The sequence below is a fragment of the Rhamphochromis longiceps genome, linkage group LG15 (genome assembly GCF_057381845.1).
Source record: "Rhamphochromis longiceps isolate RC_006_pf linkage group LG15, R_longiceps_female_GT1.1, whole genome shotgun sequence".
Taxonomy (NCBI): Eukaryota; Metazoa; Chordata; class Actinopteri; order Cichliformes; family Cichlidae; genus Rhamphochromis; species Rhamphochromis longiceps.
In genome coordinates, this window is record NC_140571.1 from 41,191,855 (window position 1) to 41,205,691 (window position 13,837).

The 13,837-nt window shown below is 40.8% G+C and overlaps 2 protein-coding genes across 2 annotated transcripts in view; one reads left to right on the plus strand and one right to left on the minus strand.

The window, feature by feature from the left end:
- The window catches only part of xxylt1 (xyloside xylosyltransferase 1), a 28,431-nt gene extending 24,037 nt beyond the window's left edge, over positions 1 to 4,394 (minus strand). Inside the window, exons 1-2 of the mRNA XM_085383015.1 lie at positions 3,957 to 4,394; positions 1,902 to 2,529 (exon numbers count right to left, since the gene is read on the minus strand). Coding sequence (XP_085239141.1) covers positions 1,902 to 2,438 — 537 coding nt within the window. The 5' untranslated portion in view covers positions 2,439 to 2,529; positions 3,957 to 4,394. The remainder of the gene's footprint in view (positions 1 to 1,901; positions 2,530 to 3,956) is intronic.
- Positions 4,395 to 4,827: 433 nt separating this feature from the next.
- Positions 4,828 to 12,297, plus strand: LOC146653220 (uncharacterized). The gene is made up of 12 exons (XM_085383011.1): positions 4,828 to 5,207; positions 6,260 to 6,393; positions 9,016 to 9,125; positions 9,695 to 9,784; positions 9,882 to 9,928; positions 10,020 to 10,150; positions 10,318 to 10,399; positions 10,507 to 10,620; positions 10,835 to 10,924; positions 11,102 to 11,173; positions 11,257 to 11,434; positions 11,517 to 12,297. The coding sequence occupies exons 1-12, from the start codon at positions 5,086 to 5,088 to the stop codon at positions 11,718 to 11,720; spliced, it is 1,374 nt and encodes a 457-aa protein (XP_085239137.1). The 5' UTR covers positions 4,828 to 5,085; the 3' UTR covers positions 11,721 to 12,297.
- The last annotated feature ends 1,540 nt before the right edge of the window (positions 12,298 to 13,837 follow it).

Consider the following 13,837-nt stretch of genomic DNA (forward strand, 5'->3'; position numbering starts at 1 on the left):
AGAAAAGACCTGAAACAGGACCTGAGAGATGGATCTGGTGCTTAGTCGATCCATCTACTGTTTACTAAAGCCTGATCACAAACAGTCTCAGTGGAAGGGTGGCTGTAATGAAAGGAACAGGAGGAAAAGGCTGAAATACGTCAAATTACACAAGAACTGGACTGAAAACCAGGAGGTCAGGAGAGAGGTACAACAGTGGAGCTGCATTTCAAGCGAAGGTTTTGGGGATCTTGTCAAAAAGTGATGGAATCGTGAATGCAGAAAAGTGCAGTCAGACTTTGCTCCACCATTCAAAATCATCTGTGAAGTCTCAGATTGGCAACTTTAGTTTTCAGCGTGACAACGATCCCCAACACACTGCTAATGTAATAAGAGCAAACATGGAGAGAAAAACACATCAGTCATCGATTGGCCTCCGCAGAGCACAGACCTTAACATTACTGAAGCAGTGCGGGGTCATTTTGACAGGGAGCAGAACAAAGAAGAACTCTGAATGTCCTTTAGAAGCCTGAAGTCTACTTACAGAAATGGGCAGACAACTCACCCAAGTGATTTCAGGCTGCTTTGAAGATCGAACAAATACTGACTTTGAAGCTCATTAGAATTGTTTTTCCCCTTCTATGCTGTACTTCCATGTGTGTTTGCACATGTTTCAATGAATCCGTGCACCCATTTTCCTACCCAAATATAAAGATATGAGTGGTGGCTCAAGACTTTTGCACAAAACTGGATCTGTACAGTAAGAAGGACATAGAACTGTGACAGAAATAGTAAATGCAAAAGGAAAAGAAAATACCCACAAGTCAGGTTTAGCATTTCCGCACCAACACAGAGGAACTCTTGTCTGACCAAGTCCCTGCTAATGCTTTAAGCAAATATAACCAAAAATGGGTTTTTGACACAACATTTTTCTAATATCCATGCAGCAGTCCTCTGAGGACTTAGCTCTGCATAGTAAAACTTGTCCACTAGAAAAGTCTGAGTACGGTCTGATTGCAAAAGAATCATTTGAACGGGATCCGATCCAGCCTGCAGCCACTAAACTGCCAAGATCCCAAGCCGAGCAGATCCCTGACCAATCCCAGCAGGAATGCGATCAGCCTAAGATAAAAGAGCAGTGGAACATCCACAGCAGAGGTTTTATAAGATGAGACATTCCTGAGAAAGGAGGCCCTGCCTGTTGAGGAAGATCTGAAAAGGGAGATTGTAGTTTGTAAGCCAGTTTATGATGGTGTGCTCTGTGAGAAATACAAAACAGGAGAAAGTGGGTAAAATATGCATGTAACAGAAAGAGCACAAGAGGGGGGAAATAATCCTGTTTTTTGGCAGGAAGAACACAATAAGGGAGGGATATTCCCATGTGTGAGGCATCAGCTTGGCAGGAAAACACTGCCCCCCTGTGTTTCAACTGTAAATAGCAAGTACAGCCAATGTGTTTCTTAAACGGAAGGATTTTTGATTAAAAGGTCAAGTAGCTTCACAGGAAGCGCACCAGTTCTATTTAGTGATTAGTCAAGGTGTTACAAAAGTTAGACATTTCTATCAGAAGCTCCCTTTAAAAAAAAACAAAAAAAAAAAACCCTTCTCACTCATTCAGTGCAAAAATATAAATACCATCCCAGAAAGTGTGTGTGGATCATGAGCATTTTGGGCTCTAAAAATAGGATCTGCTACCCACAAGAAGAATTTACATAAACATATTTTTCCCTCCCCATTAGAAATAGAGATATCTTAGAAATATAAATCAAGCTGAACACAGTCTGTCAAGTGTTTAACTGCATAAATCACTTACTCCTTTGTTTTGTTATTAACAAACTAATATGTCAAAATAAATAGATACTTGGTCAGAAACACTAATAAATAAGTTAACGGCATTTACTGGAGTGAGTGTCGAGAAATACCTCGTATTTAAACATTGTGTCAAGGAAAAGCTCCAGCAGCATCCTCTTGCCCAGTTCTTGGCTGGCCTGGTCACTCACAAAGTGGAGAACCAACACCTCTCCTTCCAAGAAGTGTCCGTGTTTTACCATGGACAGCATGGCCACTCGGAATTTATCCTGCAAGCTCCGGCTCTTGTCCACTTTGGTGAACATCATTAGCACGTGGTAATGTTGGTAACCAGCCTCACTGTCCGCTTTCCTGGACGTCAAAGCGTCGCCGTCTTCTTCTACACCTCGCTCTTCCCATCCTTGCTCCTTTGGCTCATCCGGGTGCGAGAGCCTGGTGTCCACGGTGAGGTCTGCATCGTTTCTGTTGGTGTTGTGACTGGCCTGGGTCTGCTTGATCCTCTTTGTGGTGCTGGAGAAATTCTGTCTCTCTGAGCCAAAGTAGTAAAAAGCTACAACAGCGAGTGCAGCAGCCAGGAGAAGCACCAGCTGATAGGACCTGAATGTACTGATCCTACCCATGATTCTGGCTACTACCCTTAAGAAGCCCATAACTCCCTGCTGGCGTCATGAGAACGGGAGCGTGAGTGGGAAGATTTTCAGCATTTCATGATCTTTGATTTCATAGATTTTCCACATTCTCCTGCAAGAGTAACAAAAACAAACATCTGCTTTAGTTTTAAGCTTTGGCGTGGACCATGAAACTAAATATCACCTATCAGCCAAATCTAAGTGAAGCATTAAGATTGATGATCTATTCTGGCTAAGCCATTAAAAGATTTTATTTCCATGGTCTTATAAATTCATCTTTGAATGTTTTTCATTTTAATTTAATTTTTAATTATATAGCACCAAATCACAACAACAGTCGCCTCAAGACGCTTGAGCACTGCTATTCCAATCCTGGGATATGCAGCAAGATCCAGAGTAGAGTCGGTGTTGGGCGGCATTATTATATTTCAATAATATTAGCCCCCTGAAAAACTGACCATACCACAAACCACTGCTGTGCTTTAACTTTGTAATGCTCAAACTGAGGCTTGTCTTTAAATGTGACACAACAGTGCTGTCAGTTGAGAAAGCATCACGCCAAAAACAAACAAAATCAGTTTATAATTTAGAAAAAGAATTGTTTATGCCCACAAAGCAGGAGATGGATACACAAAGTTATCACAGTGTTTTCAACTGCGAAGAAACAGAAAAGTGAGAAGTTGCATCAAAAAATTCAAAGAGAGTCACAGAGTACAGAACAAGCCTGGCAGCCTGTGAAAGGTTTCAAAGACTCTGGAAAGAGAACAAGTGAGAGATGTGTCTAAAGACCCCAGAACAACTGCCAAGGCACGAGTGAATGACTTAGCCAAGTTGGGAATTGTATTCTCAAAGAAGAAAATCAGCAGAACCCCGCAAAGGAATTGGACTGCATGGTTGAAGATTAAGAAAAACTTGACTTCGGATGAACAGATATCCTTAAGACAGACTGAAGTGTACTAAGAATAACCCGAAGAAAGATTATGCATAGTAGAAGCGTGTCAGGTGAGAAGAAACTAGAGCACCGAAGTAAACATTACAGGCTGGTCTGCACAAAGCCTGTGGGTTGAACTGAAGACCAAAGTCCATGCCAAAAGACCATCAAAATCTAGAAACTCACCAAAGAGAAGAATAGGCTGGGATTGTTGAAAACTACAACACACTATTACCACCAAAAAAAAGACTATTATCATCAAAGGAGCTATTAATTTTGACCCCGGTAGTTGTTTGTTAAAGTAAGATCATGTAGACATCCCAAATAAAACTAGGGTGCTTGGAAAATCTGCTAAACATTCCTTGTCCTGTTTAACAGCACTTAGGAAATACTTAAAAAGGCAAAATCTTTCATATAGGGGCTAGTAATTCTGTGCTCATCTATGCGAGTGTCTTGATTTTAACATGTTATTCTTTGGATCAGTGCATTACATAAAGAAAATAAATCAAATTAAATATTGTTGTTGGGCAAACAGTGATTATATTCAATGTAAACACCAACTCTAACTCCAATGATACAAAATAAAACACAGAAGTGCATCCACTTGCCTGTCTCATGTTCTTGATCTCTGTGGTTCAACCATATCAGCTTATCCAGGGAGTAAGCTGTCCTGAGATCTCCTCGGTTTAAGTGGCAGCTTCTGTCTCATTTACTAAATTGCCTCCTCACGTTTTGAAAGATAAAACTAAGACTAACACTACGGAAACCTGTTGACATCCCGCCTAAAACGGGTGCTAAGCTAGCCAGCAACGTGCCTAGATGTGGGTCGTTGAGTAGCCACTACAGCGATGATTTTTCAGCACACACATCAAGAGAATTAATCAGGGTTTGCTTGTTAAAATTTTCGCTGTATATGCGCAAATCGCTGTCGCCTGAAAACGATTTGTGTATAATAGCATAGTTTAGGGTAAGGAGGTAATAGACTGCACTAACATCAGATGGAGAAGCCACCAGCTAACAGCCTAGCAACAGAATCATGTGACACAACCTTAAACACACCCACCTGGTTTCAGCCGTATTCCGACTCGTGTTGCCTTTATGTGGTGTAGGAAAAAATAGAGCTATTTACTCTCCAGTGCATTTCTCGTTTCAGCTTTATGAAACACTATTTCGTTTATTTTACAGAACATTAGTCAAGTTTATTTATATATCACATTAAAGCACAACAGACTTTGAGAATTACCTCAAAATGTTTAATTTCGAGATAGGCATCAATACATTTGTGTGCACTACCTTAGATTCCACCTTCAAAACCAAAGTGCCAGGATTTTATTAGTAACACAGTGCAGTCCACTATGATCAATATAATTTTACTCCATCTCTTGAAAAGATCAAACGTACGGCATATATTTTTGACCCTGTGACGACTGTATATGGAGGAAAAATTCTTAAGTACGATTCTACAAACAGTACCTGAGGTATCCAAAGCAACCTCACGACAGTTTGGGCAGTGGCATTGTTGTTCTGTGCTCACTATTGTAGGGCTGTCCGGAGGAAAAAAAAAACCCCAAAAACAAAACAAAAAAAAACAGCCACCATCTATCTTTGGGGAAGATGCTAGCTTTTGTGGTCGCCTGATGTTTTTGTAGTTGTGAACGTTTACAGTTTTTGTCTTTTCTGTTTAAGATTCGGGGACGCTGCTAGCATATAGCTAGCTCGACTATAGCACTCGCGAAAATGAATTCCAACACGCACGTAATCCAGGTGACAAACGTTTCACCGAGTACGACGTCCGAACAAATGAGGACTCTGTTTGGATTCCTCGGAACCATAGAGGAGCTCAAACTGTTCCCGCCCGAGTGAGTATTGTGAATTATGAACTGGTAAATTATCCTCTCCTCCACTATCTATGGCGGCTCACGCGGGGCTCTTGCTGAGGCCTACAGCATCGAGCAGGCCTCGCTGCACGGTAGTGCTAATGCTCCCGCGTCTTTATTGAACGTGGCAACGCTTGCTTCTTTCAAATTAGATATGCATGTATTTAACAATACTTCAATTCTTCATCCATACGCATCTGCCGATTATCACATTTGTCGATTAAGCAATCAAAAAATTGGTAATCGTTTGTGTAAGTCGGTTATCTAACACATACACGGTAGGCAGCTATACATCCTGTTTATCGAGTTATCTGTAATCTCTCCGTCAGAAAACAAAGTCATAAAAATATACACGGGAGAAATAAGCATGAATGGCTTAATTTTAATAATCACCAGAGTTGCTCCTAATTATTTTGATTTCAAGTGGGACTTATGTGGCAGCTTTTCGTATAAAATGAGCTGTTGATTAGCATCCTAAACCAGCGACAGTGCAAAAGAACAACTAATTATGACTCTTAATGAGCAGTGGGACATTTGGTTACACGCCTGGTTGAGCTAAATTGGAATATTTCCTTAGGTGCATGCTTTGTTTAGATCCACAGTGGACAATAATGAGCTACAGTACACACTGCACAGTGTTTTCTTACCTTAATTCTCTCTGTGTTGTGTTTTCTCTGTTGAATTACACGTGGCTACTGGACAGGTATGAAATAATCAAGGTGGTGATTTTCCGGGTAGATGTAGTTGTAACAATTTAGTAACTGTTTGAAAGTTTGATCGCCGCCAGTTTTATACCAGTATTGAGTTTTATCCTCATACTGTGGTGCTAAGGAGTGCAACAGGATCAGAAATGGCTGAAGAAAAAGGTTGTGTGTCACCTCTGGATGATACTGTGTTGTACTATGCAGAGGATGCAGGGAACAAGAGTCACTCCTGTGCTTTCTTGTCCCTGTGGACACAGACTGAGTATGAAGAAGGCATGTTGTCTCCCCTTGTTTGTATTCTTTGCACAACCTATCTGTATTTTCTTCCAGTGACTCTCCCTTGCCTGTGACTTCACGTGTCTGTTTTGTAAAATTCCTTGAGGCTGAGTCCGTGGGAGTTTCCCAACACCTGACGAACACAGTCTTCGTGGACAGAGCCTTGATCGTGGTCCCTTTCGCTGAAGGTGGGTATCTGTTTTATTCCTTTGGCTGTGGTCATCTCTGAACGTACGTCATAATGCGTAGGTGTATTTGTTAGACTTGCAAACACTAGAGACATTGAGGTTTCTGTTTTTCCTACTGCCATGAGAAAGCAGCTAAGCTTTTCAGTGCTTGGCATTTCTAGGTATGTAAAAGGGAAATGTACATTTGTGTCTGTGTCTTACAATCTAGCTGTAAACTTCTCTCTCTGTTATTTGTGTTGTGGTTTTCATAGTGGACAAGTCATTTGCAGAGAGCCCCTTCCTTGCTGGCTGAAAGTGGTCCTCTGATGCCATCAGGAGATTAGAAAAAATAATGGCACCAATCGCAAGCCCCTTCTCTCTCTTGTTCTGCAGTAAAATATTAACTTTTTTTTCTCTCTGTTCAAGGCATCTTTTTTGAAAAAAGAAAAAAATAGCCTCACAACTGCTTAATCAAATTAGGGGATTTGGGAGGGTGCAGGGAACTCTAATGTCCTCACATGTTGAAAGGATTTTTTATATTCTCAGATACAATGTGTGTCATGTAGTAGGCATTCACCAAACAAGGGATACCCCGAGCAAGTAGAATAGTGTCAAGGCAATCCAAACATATCGGAACCATTTCTGATCCTCTGTTTATATTTTAACCTTCTGCGAATTGAAATTCGGCAGCAATGTGTTTTAATGTTGTCTTAGATACTGTGAAAGCCATCAGATCCACAGTGACATAGCAGTAAATGCTCTGCACATACACATAGGTGTTTCGGTTATTGGTTGATTTGATCATGTTTTTAGGATCGGCTTGGGTTGGGCTGTGATGGTTGGATCGCAAACTCTAGTCCAGTAGGTGCAAGAAAACCAGGAAAAGAGTCAGGGTGAAGCTCCTGAAAACTGGTCTGATCAGCCTAATAAGAGAAAACACCTGTGTGGATGTTGAATCCATCCCCTTCAAACACGCACACAAGTCTCCAAACTGAACTGACTTTTTTTTTCTTTTTTTTAATGTAAATTTCTTTAGCTGGAAACGTATCACACAGCTACATTAGAGGGAAAATATGAATACTGGATCAAGATTTGGGTCTGTTTCCTTTTGTTAACACTAATCAGACTTTAAACCAATAAAAGAAGAGAAAATGTTCGGGACATCCCTACACCAGCACAAAGCATGCCAAATAGAAGAACTAATCAGCTGTGCATGCTAGACTAGATTTTTGAAGGTGTTTGCCATCATCTGAGTTTTGGCCAGCGGGTGTTGTGGCAGTTAATTCTGATTTGGCTTTTGGTCATAATAAGCACAGAAACTGCCCTCGGCATTTACTTGCTTTATTTTCCAAAGCCTTGTATTACTGTTATTACTATAAATTACTGTATTACTGTAAATTTGCATTCCAAAACTTTCACTAACACAAGAGATAATTATGGTTTTAAGCCTCTTGATGTTGCCGTAAAAATGCATTTTTATTAACTTAATTTTTTTAATTGACCCTCTCCAAACATGACTCTGAACGAGTTGAGTGAATCTCAAGTTTAACAGTGGTGTTTCTTTTGTTGTTGTGTTTTACAGTTCTTTTTCCTGGTTCAGCCAGCCCTATTTACCAGGCCCCGCTGAAAATGCCACCAACAGTTTTGTCTTCTGCAGCCTTATCCTGTTTCTCAAGTGTCCTTTCTGTTGTGTGCGTGGGTGTGCGTGGGTGCATGTCTCCCCCCTCTCTCTCTCTCTCTCTCTCTCTCCCTCTCTCCCTCCCTCCTCCCTTCATAATGTAAAGAAACATGTCAGATTAAAAAATAGCCTGTTTTCAGATTGCACAGCCATGGATGATCATCTCATGAGATTTTTTTTTCTGTCATTTTTACCGTTTGGTTCTCTTCAGCTTTGGGAATATTTTTCTTATCACTACCTTTGCTGCCAATAGCCTGTAATTGTTCAGTGTAGATTATTGTTTATTTACTATATTTTTTGTGACATACTGTTGGCTAAAACCTGTCAGTACTGTATTTGATTAGCAGTACTTTACCTGGTTGTTAAGTGTTTTTTGTGGTGGGGTTGTATAAAAAAAACAAAAAGAGAGAGAACCCACCAGAAAAAGGCTAGAAAAGGTCAAATGAGTAAGCCTTTTCTGTTTTTTGTATTGGTAATGGTAAGTGATGTTGAAATGTACCCTTGTGTCTACACCCAAATCATGAACTTTGTTTTCTGTATCTCAATGTTTTTGTGTGCTTTATAGCGAAGCAGCCGGCGCGAGTCGCTTGTTCATAAAACATCTAATGAAAGTTGAGAGCACATCCCACGGGACAACTGGCTGTGCTTGCTTACGTTTGGTTCATGACTTAAAAAACAAGTACAGGTGATAAAATCTTGGCAGTGTTGACCACAGTGTGTATTGTGACTTTGAAACTTATAGCTGCTAATCCTACAATCATATTCACAACAAAGCAAAACAGCAACAACAACAACAACAAAAGTCAGGGATCAAGATTTACAGACAAGACAAAAAAGTGGATTTTTGTTTTTCATTCTTTTACTACAGTGTAGTTAGACTGAGGTGGCTTGTCTGCAAGTCTTGTCTGAGTGTTGTCGACGTCGTCTTTGAAGATGTACTGAGATGTTCTTGGTTTTTCCTCCAGGAGTCATTCCCGATGAATCTAAAGCTATGTCGCTGTTGGCTCCAGCCAATGCTGTGGCAGGAATGATGCCCGGTGGAGGCCTTCTTCCGACACCGAATCCTCTGGCATCTGTGAGTTTTTACATTTTCACATAACATATCATACAATAATATTTAACTGTTATTTGATCAGGGGAAAAAGATATTTTAGATGTTGATGATTTTCTAAAACTGCTCCTACCTTCTCTGCAGCCATCAATCAAAATCTAACTTGGAAAAGGGCATGAATCTCCCTTATTGCAATAAACAAACACACAGCAGTCTTTTTTTCGTCTTGGTGGGGATATTTGGTAACATTTATGTCTAAAAGCACAGTAATTCATTCAAACTAAGCAAGCTGCTGGTGGTTCAGAGTTAGCAATGCTACTATTTGATCAGATTTAGCTACTGGACCACAGATTTTGACTAGCAGGTGCTTGGAGCCTGCTGAACACACTTTTCTCTGATCCATCACAAAGCCTTAGGCCCATTTGCAAGCACCCCTCTTCTTTCTAAAGCACAATTATCTGAAAATAACAAAAACAGTACATCTGAAAGTATCCTATTAAAAAAAAATCCCCCCTCCAAAACGTTACATAAATAAAGCGTGCTATGCTTTTTACCTCTACAATATATTCTAGTGTCTATGCTCCACATTTCAGATGGGAGCGACACCATTTGGCGGTCTTGGAGCTCCTAGCATTGAGCAGATGGCTGCTATGGGAATGCCCGGACCGAACATGAACCCCCAGGTGAGGATCAGTTACCTTCATAGCGCCGTTTAAGTTCAAGAAAAAAGTTCTTAGTTCTTAAAATCATAGTAATATCCTTGTCTTCCTTTCTTTCCAGGCTCTTTCCGCAGATTTCCTGAAGCTCATGCAATCCATGGATCCCAAGTAAGAAAAGTGCAGACACAGACGGGTTGTGCAGTCCAGTCAGCATACATATTTATTTGAGCAGTGTCTAAATAATTGATGCCATTTGCAGATTGAACCTTGCAGCTGGATTGAACTTGAGTCCAGGGCTGAAGGCTGATGCATCGAATAAGGAGATTGAAGAGGCCATGAAGAGAGTCCGAGAGGCCCAGTCTCTTATTTCTGCAGCTATTGAACCAGGAAGTGAGCGCGGTTTCAAAGCACGCTTCAAATATAACTGTACCAGAAATACTTGCTTCATATAGATTACGTGTTATCGGAAATTACTTCTCAGTTTACCTGTTTATTGATGTTTAGAGAGCAGTAAGTAAATGTATAATACATGTATAACTTTGTCTTTACTGTTGCAGGTAAGAAAGATGACAAGCGCAAACATTCCCGCTCCCGTTCGCGTTCACGGCGTAGACGAACCAGATCTCGTTCAAGACACAGGTAAAGATGCGTTTACAGCAATGTCGGGTGAAGCCTTTTTAGTTTCATAATTAGTATATTTTTGAATATTAATTGTTTGTAAATGTGCTGCTGCTTATTTTGAGCAGACGTTCGAAGAGCAGATCTCGGCGTAGGTCTCATTCAAGGAGCAGGAGGAGGTCCAAGAGCCCACGGAAGAGGAGGTCCTACTCCCGGGATCGAAGCCGTCGCAGTAGATCTAGGTCAGCTGTTATCCTGAGGAGCAAAATGGCTCCTGTGTTTCATTTCATTCAAAGTGTGTTTGGAGACCAGAGGTTGATCATTTCAAAATTGAAATTTGTCAAAAATATTTTTGAGCTTTAGTTTTTAACGTTGGCAGTGGGCAGCTCCAGGTTTTGAGACTTTTCAGGCATGAAAATGTTTGGTAATGTTTTTGTTTGCTTTCATCTCGTACAGAGACAGGAGGAAGGAGGAGAAGTCCAAGAAAAGATCCAAGACTCCCCCCAAAAGCTACAGCAGCGCCAGGAGGTCTCGGAGCATTAATCGGTGAGTAGTCTTGAATACGGTGTGATAATATGATGAAATGCAGGTGAGCCAATTTACAGTGTGAAAGACCAGAAGCTCTAACTCTTCTATAGACAGCAGAAAATCAAGTAAGTCCTGAATAAATGATGAGGATGTTTTTATGAATGTTACTTATTTTTACTCCTTTGTGTGTCTCAGGAGACACAGGCGAAGTCGCAGTGCTTCTCGCTCCCCTAAGAGAAGGGTCTCCAGGTCTCCGTCCCCCAGACGGTGAGCTTTCTCCATCTGATGTACAATGAAGTTTATTTAATTTTGAGTGCCACAGTTTAAAAATATTTTTGTTCTCTTTACAGCCACAAGAAAGAAAAAAAGAAGGACAAGGACCGTGAGAAGGAAAGGGACCGAGACAGAAGGGAGGACAGGGACCGCAGCAGAGACGAACGCGAACGCTCCAACAGTAAGAAAAAAAAGAGCAAAGACAAAGAACGAGATCGGGACCGCAAGTCCGACAGCGAGAAAGGAGATGTTAAGGTATGTAGAGCAGGCACTGTTTAGAGACAGGTGGCTGGATGCATTACTCTGCTCGTCATTAACGTGATTAAATGCGGCACAGGTGACTCGGGACTACGATGAGGAGGAGCAGGGTTATGACAGCGAAAAAGGAGAGGAGGAGGAGGATGAGAGGAAGAGCGACTCTGACTCAATCTCGTCCCCGAAAAGCCAGGAGGAGATGGAGAGATCTGAGGGTCAAATCCCCAAAAAGTCCAAACTGAATGGAGATGATCACCACCAGGAAGACATGGAGATGAGCGACTAAAAACGTCCAAACCAGATAGCATCGTCTTTTCACTGTCCTTTTTATATTTTTAATATAGGCCACGATATGTCTGTGCCTGATCGCTCCAAGTTAAACAGATTTTGTCTTAACTGTAGAAACACTGCAAAGGAGGGTGGGCAGTGGGGTGTACGGAGGGGAGGGGGAGGCAGAACTTTTGTAAAGATATAAGAAACAATTACTAAAATATGAAGAACATGAAACCTGGTTTTAAATTGTCATTGCTGTACTTTTTAAAGATTTTGTCATTGGAGTTTGTCTTTCTGACAGTAGAATACGCAGCGTTTTCCTCTAAAAACGCAGCATCTGTAAATATTTTACTGGTCAGGACTTTGTCCTCATTCACACTGCTCGTTGTTTGCCACTCACCGTTTTATTTTTTCCAAACGAACCGTTTTGCTTTAACTGTGTAACACACCCAGCTGTGTTTCATCTCTACTGACCTATTTACAACCCTTTATTATTGTACATTGTAGATTGAAATGTGTTGTGACAATGAAATATGTTGTCTGCAATAGAATTTCCAAAGGACACAAATAAAATTGGGGTAAACTGTCAAGTTGCGCCACAAGGGTCCTTATTTTGAAAAATAATTGCTACGATGGGATTTATTCTGTGGTTATGTTCTGGGTGCCTGGCAACTGTTAACCTTCACTCAGGTGTTGTCACGTTATGGTTCAGTCCTAATCTCTACATTCATGGAGTTTCTTTCCACTGAAACCTGAGGGATAAACTATACATGCTTACTGTTGCCATGTACAGAGACTTTGCCTGAGAATTAAACAGCTCAGTGCATTGTGTGTGTGTGTGTGTGAAAGAAAAGTACTAAATTAGAGGCATGCATGCAGTGGTGTGGAGAAGTCATGAGCCAGCCAGTAATAAATAAATATATTTTATTTCTCTCAACCACTTACTTTGCAGTAGTTAGAACTGTACAGAGGGTGGGGGTGCCACAATTTATATTTGTAGATAAAGCCTTCCTCCTGCACATATTCTTTATAAGCCCCTCCCACCTCAGGTGCAAGTGCTTGTTTGTCAAAAGTAATTTAATTCTTAAACTCTTGAAACAGAGTAACCCTTGAAGCTTTTTTTCCCTGAACTGGTGGGTGTCTGACTGTTTTAGGCTGCGTATAGAACAAAATAACTGAATGTGCATCAGAAATGAGTGAGGATGGTCTCTGCCTATGCAGCTACCCTTGGAAAAACCTGGTAACTGTTCCAATGGTCATCAAACCACATCTTTATCGATATGTACTGAGGTGTCAACACTCACCATTAAGGGTACAGGACAGGTCGTCATGTTTTACTTTATATATCAACTTTTTCTCTTTTTTTTTCTGCTTTGTTTCAGAAACCACGTGAACAAAAATATTCTGAAAGGCTGCTGCGGATTCTCTTTTCTGCCCAGTCAAGCTATAAACCAAACTTTCTATCGCAGCTCCGTTTTAGTTGAACAAAAACTGAAATATTGACTATTTGACAACCATGTCTTGTCCCATTGTCCAGTAAAACGCAAAATAAAGACTTATAAACCCACAAAGGTTAAAAAAGAAAAAGAGAAGAGGAAGTGTAGGATGCCCCAGAACGAGCTCAGAATAAAAGGATACCCAGATGAGGTGTCGTATCCGTGCCACGCATGTTTTAATATGACCAAGTTAGAAAAAACACAAGAGTGCAAACATTAGATATGTGGCTTTTTATTTCGGTACATTTTATATGAAAATAGTGTCGCAGACTTATACAACAGTTTTTGCTGTACAACTGACATTTAGACATGGATGAATCATTTCCTACAGAAAACATGTCAAATCCAATCAGCTGAATTCGGGAAGGAGCATCAAATAAATGTAAAGCATTATGTCAGTGAAGAGGCACACTTCCACTAGCTGCGCCTGCCTGTACTATGGAATGTGAAAAGTCAAACTGCATTTGGTTATCATACTAAATATGCATATGTAAGCACGGTGTTTCAATGATTAGGATGCTGAACAACTCTGAGCCACCAGTACAATAGCAACATCCCACAGAAAGCTGTCTGTATCAACATTAAGAGCTCATGAACCATAGCAGCACCTACGAAGACTCCTTAGAGTTAAACC

Bases quoted from the DNA above. Each gene is read 5' to 3' on its own strand.
- LOC146653220 (XM_085383011.1), top strand. From the start codon at position 5,086: ATGAATTCCAACACGCACGTAATCCAGGTGACAAACGTTTCACCGAGT. The intron at 5,208-6,259 runs GTGAGTATTGTG...ATTTTCTTCCAG, and splicing joins CTCAAACTGTTCCCGCCCGA to TGACTCTCCCTTGCCTGTGA. The intron at 9,126-9,694 runs GTGAGTTTTTAC...TCCACATTTCAG, and splicing joins CACCGAATCCTCTGGCATCT to ATGGGAGCGACACCATTTGG.